Raw genomic sequence first — 19,455 nt, forward strand, 5'->3', positions numbered from 1 at the left:
CTTAGCGGTATAGAAAATTATGACTAGAAATTATCCTGACAAGTTAGTCGTTGATTTTTATGAACGATGGATTTATTTATGTTTTGCTCATTAATTTTTAGCCCAATTCAAACTTAACTTTTGTTTTTTTTTCCTACATAAAGCATATTTTATGCAGTATTACAGAACATGGTTAGAACCTGTTATAAATAATAAACATAGTTGTCGGCAAAGTACACGGTACTATTATAATGCGTACAGTGTTTAAAAGGCAATTAAAATATAAAGAAATACTTTATAAATATATATTTTATTTTTCAATAACGATTACAGAAAAAACAAAAGATATTATGCCTATACTAAAATATGATTTACACTTGATCTCTTACAATCAATCTGATTTCATGATTTCATAAACTTCCGCGGTTATTGAATATAAATTGGTCTTTACTAATGAACACCTGATGATGTTTGTTTAGGGAAGCTTGGAAGTCAGTTCTGGGACCGCCTTGAACAAGTCAGCTACTAAACCGTGGTCAGCCACCTGAAAAGATTATAAAAATATATTTTACAAATTAAAAAAATGTTAACCCTTCTGCTGCCCATGAATCATATTACACAACAAATAGATGGATAGATATAGATATAATACGCGTTATTTGCACACCGAATCATATCGAAACAAAGAATCGTATGAATAACAAATTGTAACTTAATTAGGGTACAAAAGGCGGTCTTATCACTAAAAGTGATCTCTGCCAGACAACCTTTGGATGACAAATGTTAACCCTTCTACTGCCCATGAATCATATTACACAACAACACTAAGTAAATCTTTTAATTATTTTAAACTTGCTTGCTTTATTTATTAATATTTCCTGTGGGTTGGCTCTTGGCTTGGTAGAAAATGCATTTAGCATAAGTCCATTCTTTGTACACTCTCCCTTTGTCATGTCTCTTTTCACTTATGATGTATTTTTATTAGTTTATCATTATCAAAAATTATATTCAGTAAATAACATTACGACGAGTTTGATCACGGTTTATATAACAGTCATGACAACTAAAATTTAAAGATAGTGCTATCTGTTAATATAAACAATTACGTCATAAAGCAACGCGAGTTAATAATTTGAATGTTTATTTCATAATGATAATTTGTTTCTTCTATTTAGTTATTGCTATCAGTTTTAAAAGTAAGGCCGAATTGCATGTCTGCACTCACTTTTGACACAGTATATTATTAAGCCTATTGTATGCGAGCCTATAGCCCATTGTATGCGAGCCTATAGCCTATTGTATGCGAGCCTATAGCCTATTGCCTACCCCGTAAGGGAAAATGGGCCATTGTAGGTATATAGGGTTTATCCTTGATACCTAAGTAATAATGACTCTCATCGTCACATACCTGGAAAATAGGTGCTTCAGGGTCCTTGTTAATAGCAACAATGGTCTTGGAGTCTTTCATACCAGCAAGATGCTGGATGGCCCCACTGATGCCCACGGCTATGTATAGATCCTGCAAGGAGTTTAATCACCTTTAAAACTAATGTCCAAGACACTAATAATATAGCAATTTTATGGGTTGTGTCTTGTTGCATAATCAAGTATAATACAATTTTTCATCAATTTCATTAATTATAAAGTACAACATTAAGCTCTAATTTCACAGTAGTCGGTTAAATCGTAACCAGGGAAAGTTTTAGCATTTATATGTCATCTCCATATTAAATTCTTGACAGATGTGTCAAAAGTCAAGCAATAATCCCTGGTTATGCTCTAACCCACTATTGGGAAATTGGCACTAAATATTTCATAACATTACTGTATGTAAACATTGTAAACACAGATTAACTGGATCAAATAACATACCGGAGCAACAATTTTGCCGGTCTGTCCAATCTGCAGGTCGTTGGGCACGAAGCCAGCGTCCACAGCGGCGCGGGAGGCTCCCACGGCAGCGTTGAGCTTGTCAGCTAGATCATACAGCAGCTTGAAGTTGTCTCCGGACTTCAGACCACGACCTGTAAACATTTATTGTTTTAAACATAATCCTTCTCACAAAAATATCAATATCACTATCACTATCAATATGCCTATGGGTTTATTTGAATTTGATGGCTGTAATTTTTGTCTTACTAAGACAAGACAAATGACTACACAAGTATGCATAATTACGAAAGTTAGAAATGTGTCAAAATAAATTAATTTAATATATGACAAGCCTGCCTATACTTTAGACATACCTCCAGAGACAATATTCTTGGCACTGGTGAGCTCAGGTCTGTCAGACTTGGACAGCTCCTGGGAGACAAACTCCACGAGGTCAGACTTGTAGGAACCTTCCGGAGCCTTCTCCACAGCCGCGGAGCCTCCCTCCAGGGGCTCTGGGGGGAAGGCTGTGCCACGGACCGTGATCACCTTGATTGGGTCCTTGGCTTCCAAGGTCATGATAGCATTACCTAGAATTGATATAATTGTTAGATAATAAAATATTTATTAAATAGGGTAGTAAAATATTAATTGGTACTTGTTTGTTGATATTATACAAACCTGCATAAATAGTCCTGATGAAGGTGTTGGCATCCTTGACACCAATGATGTCGGTGATGGGGGAGACATCAAGCTTGGCAGCTACTCGCGGTAAAACAGATTTACCAATAGCAGTAGCAGGTGCTACAATGTGAGTGAATTTGAACTGCTTCTGGGTCGCCAGAATAAGCGGGGTCAGGGACTCAGCAGTGAAACCCTTGAAGTCATCACTTTCAGCCACCAAGACCTTTGAAACACCACTGGCCTTTGCAATTGACTCAGCCGCCTGCAAATAAATTATTTTGTTTAAGGCTTTCACGGATGCTGAAGGCGGGACCCGTAGAAATCATTACATCATGCATGTTTATACGGATTTGTAGTGAATGAATAATAGTGCTACTTACTGGTCCACATTTGGTCCCCACTACAAGGACCGAGACGTCGCCTCCGATCTTCTTTGCGGCGGTCAAAGCATTCTGCGTGACTGGCGATAGAACTTCATTGTTGTGCTCAGCGATGACCAAAGTGCTTTGCAGTCGACGAAGCTAAAACATTAGACAACACTCCATTTATCAGGATCCAAAGTTCAACGTTGTTCAAGGACACAGAATTAGTTTTGTGTAATAAAGATCATTACCTGAGTTGAAAATAACAAATGCCTGCTTGTCGGCGTAAACATTTTAAATAGTAAAGTTCAATTCAAAATTGGAATTATGAAATTTTTCTTGAGGTTACAATACAAAGTCCAACCAACTACGACTAACCATAAACAATATCACTTTTTTAAAACTTATTTTGACATTTTGTTGAACGAAATGAATTCGTTCATTCAGTTTGTTTTAGGACACACAGACTAGAATTGTTAATAAATAGTTGACTGACGTGACAGTATTTTATGCCGATACAAAATTTAATGATTTGTGTCGTGTCTAAATTCTTATTCCGTTAGACGGTCTGTAAGCGACATCAAGTCAATACGCTCAATTTGTTTTGTTTCTAGTTCCATTATTTTTGATACATACATTTAAAAATGACTTCATTACCTATTGTTTCTATTACAAGAAGGGAAACATTTAGTTCCTGCCACAGACTTCACAGGTACCAATTTTAGCTAATATTAACTTTAAACAACTGTAAGTAAATTTCATGACTACTTAAATATGGCAAGTTATCTAAATATGAGTTCCTATTTAAACCATGAATGTATAGTAAATTCAATCCTATAATATAAGGCGGAAATTACATATAAAAAGACGAAGTAAGTAGTACCTACCTACATATCATACTACGAGCACTAGAAGACATTCCAAAAAAACTATACTTAAGTAAATATTAACTATAGTTATTGAAATAGGTAGTTACTTTTGTTCGCCATACATACATATTTTTTAAATGGAAATACCGTAACTTAGATAAAAGCTACCTAACTAAAAAAATATTAACTAACTAGCAAAAAACATTATTTTTTTGTAGCTACAACGGCTAATGACCCTTGTGGCCTCTTACGTCGATCTTTTCTATCCTACTAATATTCCACCTAAACCTGAAAAATTGTAATGGATGTCTGTAACAATTTAAATGAAAATGAAATGAAAAACTGCTGCACCAATTTTTTGTAATAATAGAACCTCCTAGTTTTTAACCCCTTAGTTCCTACTATATCAACCTAGAGCTGTATATCTTTACCGATATATACCTACTTGTACCGATAAAATATTACCTACTAACATGTAGTGTTAAATCAAAAAATATGTAGCTTAAACATAATTTTTACAATCCACCAAAAGTTTCATACTATTTTTAAACTTTCTTGCAAAATTATTTAAGTATTTATTATGTAATGCAATTGTTTGATAAATTATTGAATAGGCATACCTAATATGATTAATTATATAAATCATTATACAAGTTTCTATTAGTTCTCTTATCTTTGCATTTAACTAAGGTCATTAAAGTAACTGATAACCATTTTCAATTCCTCAGCCCGTTCTTGAGTGACGAAGAAAACAAAAAGTTATATGGTAAATGCAATAACCCTAATGGCCATGGACATAATTATGTTGGTATGTATAACTGAAGTCACGTGTTACTTACTGGCACGTTTTAATCACCAATGTTTGTAATTAAGTATGAAATGCCGCAAGCTTACACAGGATTCTTTTATTTCAGTCTTGGTAACAGTGAAAGGACCTGTAGATCCTCACACTGGAATGGTAATAAATGTTCATGAACTGAAACAGTATATGCAAGAAGCCATAATGGATCCATTGGACCATAAGAATCTGGATCAAGATGTACCATACTTTAAATCAGTGGTAAGAACATATTTTTTCTTTTTTAAGTTTTAGTACTTGTTAGGTATAATTCTTCAGAGTAAGTATTCATTATGCAGCCTGCTCTTTGTTTGAAATATCAACGTGAACATTTATCTACTTTTTCTTGTTAACAGGTCAGCACGACTGAAAATCTTGCTATTTTTATTTGGGAACAGTTGCAAAAGGTAATGGAAAAATCTCAGTTATTGCACGAAGTTAAAATATTAGAGACTGAGAAAAATCACGTGGTTTATCGTGGCGGGTCTACTTACCCGCGCAAGAAAATTGACTCGTGCAACCTACATCCGAACCGCAATAACCACATGTCATCGGACTCTGATTAAATAATGTTATGTGATTACTATGTAATTGGACGACTATGATAAATATGATATTGTACCTACCTATAGTTATATGTATAATAATAATATGTGATTGTTAAAATTTACTAACATTATGATGAATTTACGATAAAATAATTTAAATAAAACATTCCATTTTATACATTCACGTTTATTTTTATTAGAATTTAAAACTTTATTATTTTGTAATAAAATATTTTATTATTTGTGGTATCTAATGTGTTCTCTCAATAGACAAAAAGGAATATAATAGTAAGGTGCTTTTAGCATTTAGAACATTCAAGGTTTCCAGCTAAATAGAAGATTCAAGAAACGAGGCATTTAAAAAAAATCTGTCTGTTTTACACTGACATAAAAATGTGATTAGGTAGCGTTACTTATTAATTTTGTTGAACATGTAGGTACATAATTATTTACGTGAAATCTTTATTTCGTGATGCACTAATTTACATTTCATAAAACTCTTATGGTCAGGGGCGTATTTAAAGATTGCGCGCCCTGGGCTTCTGTAGTTTTCCGCCCCATCAAGGAATGAAAGAAAACAAAAAGAGCAGTCTGTGTAGATATCTACCGACCTACATATGTATAAGAACATGCTCTTGTGGTGATAGATTTGCATAGATAATGATATTTTCCGAACAAAAAAAAAGATTTTTCTGCATAAGCTGCGTACAGGCCGGCCAAACGAACGCCAACGAACGGGTTTCGTTGACCTTCGTTGCTTTAATCTGCCCTGTATTATGTATGATAAATATACAATGTGTTGTTTTTCGAACCCGGCAAACTTTAAGGATGTATTCTACGGTTGATTTTATCGAGAAAACACCCCCATATGTGGGGTCAAATCTCAATATTCTATAAATGGCGGCCATTTTAAAGTTTTAGATACTTAGTTTTCATACAAAATCATATCTCGAGATTTAAACGTCTTACGGTCATGAAATAAAATGATTTTATCCGCAAAAAGTCATCTCTATCCAATAAAAATATGCACAACTGGAAGTTAGAGGAACTTGGAGGTAAAAAGTTAGATAAAATAAGTTAAAAGCACCTAATCTAGTTTTTTTGACAAAAAACAGCAATAATGATGATTTGATGGTATTTTTATGTATTTTTTAAAAAGTATTTGAAATAAGCTAAACAATGATACCAAAACCATATCTGTACGTCGAGGCAGTCAAGAATTATTGAAGTTTAAAACACACCTAACGGAGCTCATGTAAGATGATTTCATTTACAATCAGAACTCTTTCACTCAATGGATTGCTAACCGAGCTGCGGCGCTGCGTTAGGTGTGTTTTGAACTTTCAATAATTTTTGACTACCTCGACGTAGTGATACGGTTTTGGTATCATTGTTTAGCTTATTTCAAATACTTTTTGTTAAATACATAAAAATACCATCAAAGGGGGACTATTTTCAAAGTTATTCAAGTAAATTTAAATTTTTGCTGTTTTTGTTGTAAAAAAAACTAGATTAGGTGCTTGTAACTTATTTTATGTATCTTTTTAGCAGTGGCGCATATTTTTATTGGATAGAGATGACGAGTATATTTTGGGACGTTTAGAAATAAACTTGTGCAGGGCAACTGAGTGAGGCAATTTTTTTCTTCTTTAGTTTTCCTTTAAAAAAATACCGAGGCGGAAAAAATTAGACTATTCCACCGGTTCAGAAAAGAAAAACGGCCGGCTTTCATACTTTAAAAATCCAGCACTGCTCATCACCAAAATACCTCGGAGTGACCCTGGATAGATCCCTCACGTACAAAACGGGTAAGTAATACGAGGTATAAAAACGAATGGTATAACATTCACAAGATATACGCCCATATGATATAAATTTATTAAGTATAACGATCACTGTGCATAACAAACGAAAGGCATAATTACTAAATACATAATTTCGTAAAGAATAACGTTCAAAAAGTATAATTTCAATTGATATAACGATTAAAATGCATAATATTCATAATATATAACGTTTATAACATATATTCTACAACGGATATAATTATCATAATGTATAATGCTCAAAAAGTATAATAGATTGTCGTATAGTTTTTTTAATTATTATTAAGCTCCGCTTTGGTTTCGACGAACATGTGCACCTAACACGCTCCTCCTCGCTTTGCTCGTCGTCGCACCTATCTTTAGGTTTTGGTACTAGGGGCTTTCACAGCATTATTATTATTGGGGCTAAGAGGAGAGACGCTCCGCTCCGCTTCGCTGCGCTCCGCTTTGGTTTCGACGACCATGTGCACCTAACACGCTCCTCCTCGCTTTGCTCGTCGTCGCACCTATCTTTAGGTTTTGGTACTAGGGGCTTTCACAGCATTATTATTATTGGGGCTAAGAGGAGAGACGCTCCGCTCCGCTTCGCTGCGCTCCGCTTTGGTTTCGACGACCATGTGCACCTAACACGCTCCTCCTCGCTTTGCTCGTCGTCGCACCTATCTTTAGGTTTTGGTGCTAGGGGGTTTGACGGTGTTGGGTTAACACAGATTATGGGTTAATACAGGTTAAACACAGATTATGTTATATGTTAGTATGTTTTATGAACTTTATACTAAATGATAGTATATATTTTAAACGATATACGTAATGTATGTTATACGAATTGATATTAGTCCTCGTAAGTATTATATATTTTGATATTATATCAAATGTACGTTATACCAATTGAATTTTATACCTTATGAAAATATAGATTTTGTTGTTATACGTAACGTTCATTATATGTTGTGAACGTTATTAATGTGAAATTATACATTTCGTTTTTATACGTCGCAATACGCACCCGTACAAAACACACTGCCAAAACACGAAGAAGAAAGTCAGCTCCCGAAACAACATTCTGCGACGGCTGACGTCTACTAGCTGGGGCGCCTCTGTTTCTCAGCTGCCGAATTCGCCTGCCCCATATGGGCAAGGTCCGCGCATGCTAGAGAAGTAGATTTTGCTGTTAACGACACAGTTCGTATAGTAATGGGATGCTTCAAACCGACACCGCTGTACAAAGTCTACTCTCTGGCTGGGATAGCGCCCCCTAGCATACGGCGAAAAGTGGCATGTTCTGTTGAGAATGCCAAACAAGAATGCGACTCCAGAAATCCACTTTACTGACATACTGCCGCACCGTCCTGCCTTAGGAGACGCAAAGCGTTTCTAAATAGTGAGGTGTCCTTAACGGATGAAAACCCACAAAACGCAAGGCTAAGGCTCTGGGAGGAAAAGCAGCCTCAGGATCCTTTCCTACCTCTTGAGGAAAAACATGCTCCCGGTCTTCTCTGGCACATTTGGAAGACTCTAATTCGGTTGCGAGCAGAGGTAGGCTGCTGCAAGGACAATCTTTGCAAGTGGGGCTATACCGCCGCCCAGACTGGAGCATTTACTCTCCTGTCCCCTGTGCCCTCCGGGAAGACTTACTCCAGGCCAACCAGAATGCTATCAAAGTTGCTTCATTTTGGTCTGGACAAATTAAAAAATCGCATGTTCACTGACACGAAAGAAGAAGTGTAGAGTACCTACCGACCTACATATAGTTATTATGTATAAGAACATTGTGGTGATTGGTGGTGATAGATTTGCATAAATAATCTTATCTTCCGAAAAAAAAAAGATTTTTCTGGATAGACGAGTACATTTTAGAACGTTTAGAAAAAACCTGTGCAGGGCAACTGAGTGAGGCAATTATTTTTTTTCTTTACATTTCCTTAAAAAATACCGAGGCGGAATTTTTTTTCACTATTCCACCGGTTCAGAAAAGAAAAAAGGCCGGTTTTTATACTTTAAATCAAATTTCTTAAGACATGAAATCAACATGTGGAAAGATAGCCGTTCTAGGTACTAGGTAGGTAGGCTTACGTCCTAAAACATTGTTCTGTACTTTTTTAATCCTCCTACCTAAAGCCCAAGGGCGGCCTGCCGGCCGCCCCTGGGCCGCCCTTCGCCGCCTGCCGCCCCGGGCTGTAGCCCTTTTAGCCCTAGGGTAAATACGCCCCTGCTTATGGTAACAATATCTCTACCATCATGTACTTATTATTTTATTCATATTAGAGACAAAAGCTACGATAATGTACAATAGGTATACATAAATAAGATTTAGCCGATCAAATATACAGGTTGAGTCAAACAAATGGCTCTAAAGTAAAAGTATCATAACGTGTAACTATCTGCCAATTTTAGTAAAATAGAGTAGGTAGTGTACACTGAGAACAGTTCAAAGTGTAACGTTTAGTATAGGTACCTCCTACTGCATTTTTCTATACAAATATCACAACACAAATATAAAATAATTCAATCTCACTACAACAGTCATTGCATTTTACATTTAATCACAGATTGGCACTAGATCATAATTATACTATCAATTATTATCACACAAACAAAAATCTCAATATCAGATATAACTGAGTTTTTAAAATTATAACTACTTATTGTACTTATCCCTAAATAGCTGGTGAATTAATCCCAATAATACTTTCTAATGATTTTTTAAAACGTTATACTTTTGCATTCAGTACTGACACTTTATCTATGTCACATTACGTTTGTAATACAAATATTATTTTGTTTCATCAATCAGTTTATAAAAATAATACAAATATTTTCTAAATACAATAATTAATACTTAAATAGCCAGATTAGTATCTGATTTAAACGGATGCCTAATTGCAATGTAAGGAATTCCTAATTCAAAGTCATTTTTTGGCCAATATCTTAACTGCGGTTTGTGTTGGGGGCTTTCTTCTAATACGTTGAAATAAGCAGAAAGTACCAGTGCCGTAAAACTTGCAATAAATATGAGTACGTGCCAAACACCGTGCATGTAAGGAAAATTTATGGAAAGCCATGCATCACAAAAAAGTCTGTCCATAATCCAACAAAATACGGCCAAAAGACACACTGCAACGCTCCGCAAACCCAGACGATAGACACGAGCGCATTTCACACTGAAAATAAATAAAAATATATGAAAATGCTGTCATAGGAATTAGATACAATTATTGGTAACAATGATGCTTAATACCTTTTCATCTCAATGTATAGATAACCAAGAGTTGGCAGTGTCAGAGTCATTAGTGCAAAAGCATTCGCTGCAGGATGCATTATCAGAAATCCGGTAGAAAATACTGAAAACACGCTTGAATAGAATCCTAATATTTTCCTGTAAAGGCAAAAAACAAACCATTAAACTGAATCTAAAAGACGATTTTAAATTTAAATATAACCTGAAAAACAATTCGGTGCCTTCCGAAATGAATTAAATAGGTATATATTATGTAGGCTACCAATCATACTAACACATAATAATAATATGTACCTAATTGTAGTATAGCAATACTTGTATAAAAATCATTACTCGACAATAACAGCCTTCTTAATTTAAACAATGAATCACGCATAATCCAATATATTACCTACCTAGCTAGGCACTAAATAAATTAACAAAGCACAGCAAAATTAGTAGAACAATACTAACTCATTATCAATTCTTTAATTGTACCACATATCGCTAGTGTATAATTGAACATTTTCAAGGTTTTAAAAACGAAATATCAGATGTAATTACCTATATGGAGTCATATAATTATGTATTACAGAACAAAAGTATTGAATATGAACTATTATACACTCACCTGTTTCCTCCTAAAAACTTCGGAAAATATCTTCGTGGTAAAAACATAGCAAAGGATGCCATGAATAACCATAATATGGCTAACTCATCTAGCAGTTGTCCTAGAATAGAAGTACTTAATACATTTTGGGAAATATGATGGTTTTAGGAACTTTTGAATGATGTCTCCAAACGTATTATTAGAAACTTTTTAATTATGTCCTTACCTACAAGACTCAGTGTTGCATGGAAATAAGCTGAACTTATTCCAATTACCATCAGCAAGATCCACAGAATGTTTATAGCTGGATTAATAAATTTGGCATATTCCTTGAAAAGATGAATCAGTACTGGTGGAAACAGAAAAAATAGCACATTGCTTATCTGAAAAAAAAACACAGTATGTACTTAATAAAAAATATAATATGAAATTATACTTGTACTTAATAAAAATTGTAGCAGTACAAGGTGTCTACGTAACAAACGAAAGTAAACTTACAGTATTTACGAATTCTGCAATCACAGGAGATATTGAGTAGTTTGACTCACACCAATCTACCGGTGAGCTACCACGTTGAAGCTGAGACCACATTTTAAATTAGGAAAATTCTTTGTTTAAAAAACACAACACTGATACATATTGTAACTATTTAGCAAAGTTTTATTTAACTATATTTACTGCATAAAATAGTTAGTATGCAACTGCGGTTCTAGTTATATCGTTTATATCAGAGAGAAATAAATAAATTCAATTAAAAAAATACAGCCGAAAACACTTTTCTGATACGCAATAATAGCAGTCTTTGCGATTGCAAACACAACGCTAAGGTTTCGATCAAAACAAAGACATCGCTCTTTTTTGTCGGAAGAAATGTCAAAATTGACACACAGATAAACTTTATAATTTGATTTCATTCATTCAGTAGTAGTGCTGTGCCATGCCAAAAGAACATCACTATAACTTTTATAAGCATTGTAGTAATATTACTAGTTAGTTATGTTATTTCAACGGCTTTACGTAATTAATTAATAACTATTCTTCTGCTGTTCAACACTGCGACAGTACTGTGGAGATATGTTTATGAGAAAACGATTCATAATCTAAAATCAAATAGCGCCATCTGCTATTGAGTAGAACAATCATTAAAAATAGTGACATAAGCGCCACCTGCTAACGAGTGGATAGCAGACACGCTTCATAAAACTATAGGTACATAGAACTCATAGAAGCTACGAAGTACGCAAATAGTTCGATAAGGCTGCGAACAGGAAAACGTAGTGTCTGACGTCCTTCAGCCTAATGAATCGATGCCCTTTACGTAGCCGGTAGCGGCATAGATGAGGAAGACCACGGATACAGTTTGTGGCACGTAGGTACGTAAAAGGCGCTCGTGTTGTGTTGTGGTGTCCCATGTGAGAGACCTATGAGTTCAAGGGCTGTTGATTATATTTGAACTTGTTCGACCTACCTACTTTAATATTCAGAAGTCATGGCTTAGTAGATTTAATTTTTCCTAATATACTTACCTACTGATTAGACAAGCAACGTCGCTCGGCGCGTCTATAACACCTACTAAACACAGTTTTTGTATTATGCACACCTACCCCAGTAAGTGTTCATCAGAGCATCAAATATGAAACCCTCCACATCATCAGGTAAAGCTTTTACAAGATTTTGGTACTTTTTAGTCCCAAAGAAATAATATGGCGCCAGATATTTGCCGTCTTTCAGTTAGGATATCTAAATAACCTTGGCAGTAAAAACCATGTAAAAACTACCTATTCTATGCTTTCTGGGGATAGTTCCTAGACCTGGCTCGGTAAACTCGAGTGGAACCATTGTGTATAAGTACCTACATATTCCCTAAAGATGTAAGGTCCCTTGAACCCACATCACTGTCTTGAGAAGCGGCGCTAACGCAACTGAGTTACCACCACCTACTATGTACCGCTCTCTCTCTCTAGAACTTCCTAATTTGTCGACAGCATCCCCAAAACGTTGGCCATCATGCGCTGCGGACGACCCCGATCTTCGCTTGTTGAGAGAGATAAAGCGCGGGAGAAACATGCGAAACCTGAAAATCATCGTACCTCTTGAGCGACCACATAAAATAGTAGATTTTGATTCAAAACATCATCGAACATGCCCTATAGGTGTTAATGGAAGCAGGTTATACTTCCCTCCCACTCTCTAGTTTATTTTCTAGTTTACTTACCTACTTCTTTAAGCTAAATTATTGAATAAAGAGAGGATGACTGCGTCCATAGCATGAACATGAACCAAGCGATGCTCGCTTTGTAATGACCTCCTTTTAAAATGTCAATCCATCTCCACTTTTGAAATGCGACTTCTCGTTCTCATTTTCACTTTTGAAAACCGAGTTTGTTGGCATAACTAAATACCTACTTACACACCCAAATACCTATTTCCAATTGCTTCACAGAAGAAACCAATACACCCCAACGCCAACATTGAGGGCTCCTTCATCATTAAGGAGACCAGTCACCACCCACCCTGGGAGGACCACGGCGCTGGCGGCGCCCTCGCGGCGACACTGCGTCGACACGTGGCGGAGTCGCCGGGATGTGCTGCCAGAGTCTATGGTATGGAGCGCTAAAATTATGGTTCTACCTTTTTTGGCATAAGATTTTTTTGCCTAATCTCGTATTGCATAGTAACGTTTGGTCAAAGTCTCGTTACGCCGAAAATCGTATGGCATAAATCTCGTTTAGTAAAAAGTTATTTCGCATAACATTGTTTAGCCTAATAATGGTATGGCCAAATCTTGAATAGCCTAATAATGCTATGGCATAGGTTTATACAAAGTAATAATATTCGTTTGGCTTTAACTTTGACGGAGCGTCTCCCTACATAGCGCAAACTGGTGCCTTGTATTGTTTCCGCTGTTTGGAAAACGCTCCGCTCCGCTTCGCTGCGCTCCGCTTTGGTTTTGATGAACATGTGCACCTAACACGCTCCTCCTCGCTTTGCTCGTCGTCGCACCTATTTTTAGGTTTCGATCTCATGGGGTTTGTAATAATTATATTGGTCGTTAACTTTCGATTTTTTTATCATACAATATCGTGATTTTCGGGATGTAGGAGGAAAATACCACAATTTGTAATTATTACATACTTAATATATTATTTATTAAGATAACATTAGGAGAAACAAGATTATACATAGGTATAGACGAACATAAATTTGAGCAAACGAAACTTAGGTGTTTAAAGATTGTGCCTAAAGAGTTTTAGACGAAACGAGCCTTATGCCACATAAGTCTTGGCAAAGTGATGGTTCGGCCAAAAAAGTTTAGACCATACGAGTTATGCGAAATGAGTTTTGGTCAATAAAGATTATGCGAGATGAGCGGAACCCTAAAATTATATATTATTATAATTACCTACCTTTTTAAATAGTAACTAACTTTGGTCGGGTAATAAAATAAGATTATAAGTTATGCAGAATTACCAATTGACCAGTAATTTTACCTCCTTTGTGTACTTATATGAACAATAATTACAATTTTCAAAAAGCCCATAGAAACGTTTTCACGGAGTCTCTCCTCTTGTGCCCAGTTTCAGCTAATACTAGTTGCTATTCTCTCTATTTTCTAATGTTCTAGGTGGAAAGACTAAAGCAACAAGCGATTGATGAAAGTCCTTGGGCCATAAACGACGCCATTAATTGCTTCAACGTAAAAAGATCAACTTCACAACAACAACGGTAGATATTCTTAAAGATCTTAATTTTTATATGTACCTACTACCTCCTTACTTACCATTATGACCGATCTACCTATAAGTAGGTAAGTACCTGATTGTTATTAAATTTATTATTTTAATCATAGGTTAGGAGGCCTACGTCCATCAGTGGACTGCTATAGGCTGATGATGATGATGATGATGAATCATAGGTTAGTACATTCATAAATATAATATTAACTTTCAGGTCAGATAAAAAGTATCCAATTATTATCAAATCTAGAGAAAGAGAGAAAATAAAGATAATGTGTGCTAATTTTGCGAAGGTCATCGTCCTGAATCTTCAAAAGCCTGTTAACACAAGCTCTTTATCGTCTGAGTAAGTTTTTTTTTATCAATTGATATAAATTTGGACCAATTCATACAAATAAGAGCAGAGAGAGAGTCGCTATCATAGAGTATATTTTTTTTACTAGAGGTCGCTATATTTTCTCCCCAACAATCTAATTGGTCAGAACCACTACAGGCAACTGTTTTTTTTCACGATTTAACTGATGGCGTTCTGCTACATTATAAACCTTTATCATTTCAAGGGTAAAAGCGTTATCAGATGTAGTCGAACATAATATCGGTAAAGTCATGTATGGCCAGAAAACCGGCTGCCACTGTAAAGATGCATATGATAAAGAGATACTGAAAGAAGTATCTGCTCAGGTAAGAAAATATAGCATTCTTTTTTCAGTACTTTAGTAGTATAATGGAATACACTATACCCACAATATAGATTCACCCATATAGTCAATATACCTAAAGTAATAATAATGGAGTAATTTTCAGATTGCTATTTGGATGAGCACAATCATAGACGAATCGAAATATAAACTGATAGAAGATGAATTGAAAGGTAAGCAAAGCGAACTCAACTATAGTAAATAATAGGTATAATGTCGTTATTTCGTTAATTTAGATAGTTATGGACTAATTCTTACTTGATTCATCGCCTTATTTTTGTTACAGATTTAGAGTTAAAAGAAGGTCCTGCGTTAGATTTTCTTGATGATCTTCTTGAAAATGTCCTGGTTTGTATCTATTCAATATTTTAGCTAAATCATACTTAAGTAGATTTTTTCATTTATTAGTTAAATTAAAGCAAAACCATTCATACGTTTTTATTTGTTTAAAAGTTCGAAATGATGAGGCATGTTATTTATAATAAACTCATTTACAGGATAAAACTCATCCGAATCAAGTAGGTGATTTATCGGATGGCAAATACGAAAGTTTATCAGAGGGTGTAGAAGATGAAAGGGTGCAACCACAAATACAGCAGACTCAAGACAAAACGGGAGAGATTGAAACGAATCAAATCCACAAGCTACAAGAAAATAATATAGAAGAGACATTGAAAGAGCCAAAAGGAGTAATTGATACACATGGGCCACATTTTAATGTACCAGAACATACTGAGCATGACCTAGCGGAAAAGGACAGTTTCAATAAAACAAAAGAAGCATTAAAGACATCAAAAGAATTCGATAACTTGACCCTGACCCCTACAGACCCACCGTCAGCGCTAATTGATGATTCCTCCAATAATAACGCACAAGCTGAGATGAAAGAAATGCTGGATCCTATTGAAGTTTCTCAGAATAACCCAAGAAAAGAAATATTAGACGGAATTGACGATTCGTCAATGCAGTTAAAGCCAATTAAGGATACTTACAATGTGCTAATAAACCCTGACAGTAAAAATACTAATCTGATCCACGATGGAATCATAAAAGAAGCTGTAGCGGAGGCAACGGAATCATTGAAAGAAAAAATATCCGTACCGGAAATTTAAACAATCAATCTGGATGGCAATCTAGAAACTAAAGACGAGGTAGGTAGGAAAAATGCACAAAAGTAAAGCCATAGAGTCCATAGATGCGAAATTTCACCAATATGGAGAATACTTAGACACTCTCTCTGTGATCATTGACATGATTATTATAAATACGTATTTTCGAATATTGCCTCCTAAGTCCTATCCTTACAGTAAATGCAACTAAACTTGTTTCAGAATATGAAAAATATAATGGAACGGAAATATCCATAACAATACATTTTATTAAATCACTAGATAATATGAATGAGGATGCTTAACTGAAAAATCTAAGTGGAGATTGATTGAAGAATGTGTTTGTTGTTTTGTACCATTAGGTGGCGACACTTCCACTCAAGTGTTATGTACCCCTACCACATATCTATCATGATCACCAAAAATCTTGATGCTCGATTCCGTTAATGCCTTGCCATGTTTGGTTCGCGTTAATAAATTACAGCAATAAATAAAGCGTAAATCTAAATAATAAATTTTATTCCATCTTACCATAGAAGCTCCAGGCTCACTTAAAATGTACTATCACTTGGTTGAAATCGTATTTCCTTATGAGGCAGTCTCTGCTTGCGGCTAGGATCCACTTGCCGTTGAAGGCGATATCCCTGATGCCGTCGCAGTCAGAGCCAGTCAGGTGCACTCTGGTGGCGCTGTGGGCGTCCAGTAGAGAGTACACTGTGCAGGAGCCATCCTGTCGGCCCACCGCGAACATGTCGGCGGAAAGCGCGGCTAGACTGAGGACCGGGTTGGCCGACTCGTACCACTCTTTGAGTATGGAGCCGTCTCGAAGACTCAGTTGGTACACCTACAAAATCAAGCACCTCATTTATTTCAGAGAAGACTTTGAAAAAGTGTTTTTTTTAATAGGTTTCTTCATACAGGAAATGATACACTTTTTTAACAACCACATTAACTGATTTGGTTGCTGCATTAAATATTTTAAAAAACATTACCCTCCTCCTTTGGCAGTCGGGTAAAAACTTTGCGTACCTTGCCATTTTCACAGCCGATCAGTGCAGAATGTTCTAGAGTGACGCACGCATTGCACGCGGCGTCCAGTTGCTTGCTGAATATCTGCAGACGCCGCGCCACGTGTGCACCCAGCACTAGACCACTCTCACAGCCCACCACGAGCAGCTTGTTCCCAGTTCCTATCTGGAAATAACATTAAATTATAATATTGCCGATGTAAAAAGATCTGGGCCCACAGCAGGCGTTTATTAACAGAGGGGGTGGTTGTTGCCCCGTTGGGCATCTGCTCATACCATTATTATTCTTACCTCTCTTGGATTATTAACATCCACTTGTTCTGTAGTAGTTGCAATGGTACAGCAGTTCATAGGTCCATGTCCTTCTAGAATGTTGTCCAAGCACCGGGACTCACCTACATCCCATAGCTTTGCACAACCATCCCTAGAATGGGAAAGGAAATTTTGGAGTTTTATTAATATTCTAGACTTGTTTGTTTATGAAATTATCCTTTTTATAGCAAAAAGGTAAGCTTATTTTCCTAAATAAATTACCTAACTACTAGACTACTACCTTACTTAAAATAGTGATAAATTTTATTGATTTAGGGCTGATTTTTCAATAGTCAGATAAAAGTTATCTGAGGAATTATTCTCATGCTGTGGCATATGAAGTTTGGTATTAGATTAGACAGTGTCAGCAACAATTTTATTCCTCAGATAGCATTTATCTGACCATTGAAAAATCAGCCCTTAGAAAGAAAAACACAAGGAATAATATTTATTTACTATTTGTACTGACCTACTAACACTGATAACATTCCTTCCCTTCTCAACAATCTCAACATCACAGATAGCCATAGTGTGCCCCTTCAATGTGACAGGGTTGACCCCAGTCTCCGCTGACCAGATCCTGCAGGAGCCGTCGGCACCAGCTGACAGTATCACAATGCCAGATGGGAAGAACCTGCACTTGTACACTGGACCACCATGACCTTTTAAATCTAGCAAGATATCATCTGAAAAACAAGTGAAATTATTTGTTTCAAAGAGCACAATTTCGAAATTTATGACTGAAATAACAAAGCAATTTAACAATCATTTACAGAAATGTATTTAATTGATTTTACGGGGTAACATTTCTGCACCTCAGAGGTAGACAGACAGTAATTCTTTGCTATCCCGGATTTTCATACTTTGTCTATTTCTTCTTAACACAGATTTATATCTGTGATAGATATATGTATCCTTCTTTTTGTGTTTTTTTAATACTTACTAGTTCTAGAGTCCCACACCAGCAGTTGGTCAGCCTCGCAGGAAGACACGGCCAGGGCATTCTCAGCTGCTGCTACTGAGAGCACTGCTTTATTATGAACTTTGTGAGCTTTTGTAGCTGCCACAAAAGCAACCTTCACACCAGATATGTGCTTCAGAACTAAGCTCAAGTTAGAGTGGGACACATATTGGTAGGAAGGGGATAGAGATATTTTTATCTTGCCATCTGATTGGTTAACTGCAGTGACTAGTTGATCATGAACACTTTTCTCATTCAGGTATTTTGATGAAATCCAGACTTTAGAGTTGGGCAATCTGGAAGGTCCAAAAATTACAAATTAGGTAGATAAGAACCTATGTTAGGTTCTTATAAAATGCAATTTATTTGAACTGATACATTCACCGTAGGTAAGTATAGTACGATACTTATCACACTAATATTAAAAAGGCGAACGTTGTGGTTACTCTTTTACGCAAAAAATACAGAACGGATTTAGATGAAACTTCACAGGAATATATCTTACACATCAGAAGAACACATAGTTTGCTTTTTATCCTGGTATTCCCACTAGAAAACCTTTTAAGGCGAAGCGAAGCTCGCGTGAAAAGATATTATTTTGTATTTTGTTCATTATTTTGTATACTTATTGTTGATAACTTACTTAAGAGCCTCATTCCAATCACACTGTATAGTAATAACAGGGAATCCTTGTGGCATTTTAAAGAGAGTAGAAATCTAAGATCTAAGTTATTATTTAATTGAAAACCAAATTTTTCATAAAGCCTGCAGCTGAGAACATGACTTGACAAACAAAACAAAACAA

General features: G+C 35.8%; 4 protein-coding genes and 1 long non-coding RNA gene across 5 annotated transcripts; 2 read left to right on the top strand and 3 right to left on the bottom strand.

Moving 5' to 3' along the window:
* Nucleotides 1-270: 270 nt before the first annotated feature.
* Nucleotides 271-3,309, bottom strand: LOC105397013 (electron transfer flavoprotein subunit alpha, mitochondrial). Its single transcript, XM_011569025.3, has 7 exons — nt 3,149-3,309; nt 2,916-3,056; nt 2,533-2,797; nt 2,226-2,441; nt 1,852-2,003; nt 1,388-1,498; nt 271-523 (listed from the first exon to the last, which is right to left on the bottom strand). The coding sequence occupies exons 1-7, from the start codon at nt 3,188-3,190 to the stop codon at nt 455-457; spliced, it is 996 nt and encodes a 331-aa protein (XP_011567327.1). The 5' UTR covers nt 3,191-3,309; the 3' UTR covers nt 271-454.
* An 82-nt stretch (nt 3,310-3,391) lies between these two features.
* Nucleotides 3,392-5,332, top strand: LOC105397002 (6-pyruvoyl tetrahydrobiopterin synthase). The gene is made up of 4 exons (XM_011569015.3): nt 3,392-3,609; nt 4,495-4,574; nt 4,681-4,826; nt 4,961-5,332. The coding sequence occupies exons 1-4, from the start codon at nt 3,542-3,544 to the stop codon at nt 5,168-5,170; spliced, it is 504 nt and encodes a 167-aa protein (XP_011567317.1). The 5' UTR covers nt 3,392-3,541; the 3' UTR covers nt 5,171-5,332.
* Nucleotides 5,333-9,198: 3,866 nt separating this feature from the next.
* On the bottom strand, nt 9,199-11,653 carry LOC105396992 (alkaline ceramidase). The gene is made up of 5 exons (XM_011569003.3): nt 11,304-11,653; nt 11,032-11,188; nt 10,827-10,926; nt 10,217-10,354; nt 9,199-10,139 (listed from the first exon to the last, which is right to left on the bottom strand). The coding sequence occupies exons 1-5, from the start codon at nt 11,394-11,396 to the stop codon at nt 9,818-9,820; spliced, it is 810 nt and encodes a 269-aa protein (XP_011567305.3). The 5' UTR covers nt 11,397-11,653; the 3' UTR covers nt 9,199-9,817.
* Nucleotides 11,654-15,909: 4,256 nt separating this feature from the next.
* On the top strand, nt 15,910-16,857 carry LOC105396981. Its single transcript, XR_007268276.1, has 2 exons — nt 15,910-16,391; nt 16,572-16,857. It is a non-coding gene; the product is annotated as an uncharacterized LOC105396981 (long non-coding RNA).
* LOC105396963 (proteasomal ATPase-associated factor 1) lies at nt 16,852-19,455 on the bottom strand. The gene is made up of 6 exons (XM_038113191.2): nt 19,294-19,455; nt 18,633-18,946; nt 18,159-18,375; nt 17,669-17,801; nt 17,379-17,543; nt 16,852-17,193 (listed from the first exon to the last, which is right to left on the bottom strand). The coding sequence occupies exons 1-6, from the start codon at nt 19,347-19,349 to the stop codon at nt 16,897-16,899; spliced, it is 1,182 nt and encodes a 393-aa protein (XP_037969119.2). The 5' UTR covers nt 19,350-19,455; the 3' UTR covers nt 16,852-16,896.

The sequence above is a fragment of the Plutella xylostella genome, chromosome 5, assembly GCF_932276165.1.
Source record: "Plutella xylostella chromosome 5, ilPluXylo3.1, whole genome shotgun sequence".
NCBI lineage: Eukaryota > Metazoa > Arthropoda > Insecta > Lepidoptera > Plutellidae > Plutella > Plutella xylostella.

Bases quoted from the DNA above. Each gene is read 5' to 3' on its own strand.
- LOC105396992 (XM_011569003.3), bottom strand. From the start codon at position 11,396: ATGTGGTCTCAGCTTCAACGTGGTAGCTCACCGGTAGATTGGTGTGAG. The intron at 10,355-10,826 runs GTGAGTGTATAA...TTGCCTTTACAG, and splicing joins AAGTTTTTAGGAGGAAACAG to GAAAATATTAGGATTCTATT. The intron at 10,140-10,216 runs GTATTAAGCATC...ATTTATTTTCAG, and splicing joins CTATACATTGAGATGAAAAG to TGTGAAATGCGCTCGTGTCT.
- LOC105397013 (XM_011569025.3), bottom strand. From the start codon at position 3,190: ATGTTTACGCCGACAAGCAGGCATTTGTTATTTTCAACTCAG. The intron at 2,442-2,532 runs GTTTGTATAATA...TATCAATTCTAG, and splicing joins CATCAGGACTATTTATGCAG to GTAATGCTATCATGACCTTG. The intron at 524-1,387 runs GTATGTGACGAT...TAATCTTTTCAG, and splicing joins CTGAAGCACCTATTTTCCAG to GTGGCTGACCACGGTTTAGT.
- LOC105397002 (XM_011569015.3), top strand. From the start codon at position 3,542: ATGACTTCATTACCTATTGTTTCTATTACAAGAAGGGAAACATTTAGT. The intron at 3,610-4,494 runs GTACCAATTTTA...TCAATTCCTCAG, and splicing joins TCCTGCCACAGACTTCACAG to CCCGTTCTTGAGTGACGAAG. The intron at 4,575-4,680 runs GTATGTATAACT...CTTTTATTTCAG, and splicing joins CCATGGACATAATTATGTTG to TCTTGGTAACAGTGAAAGGA.
- LOC105396963 (XM_038113191.2), bottom strand. From the start codon at position 19,349: ATGCCACAAGGATTCCCTGTTATTACTATACAGTGTGATTGGAATGAG. The intron at 18,947-19,293 runs GTAAGTTATCAA...TGGACCTTCCAG, and splicing joins GATTGGAATGAGGCTCTTAA to ATTGCCCAACTCTAAAGTCT. The intron at 17,544-17,668 runs GTAAGAATAATA...TGTTATTTCCAG, and splicing joins ATGTTAATAATCCAAGAGAG to ATAGGAACTGGGAACAAGCT.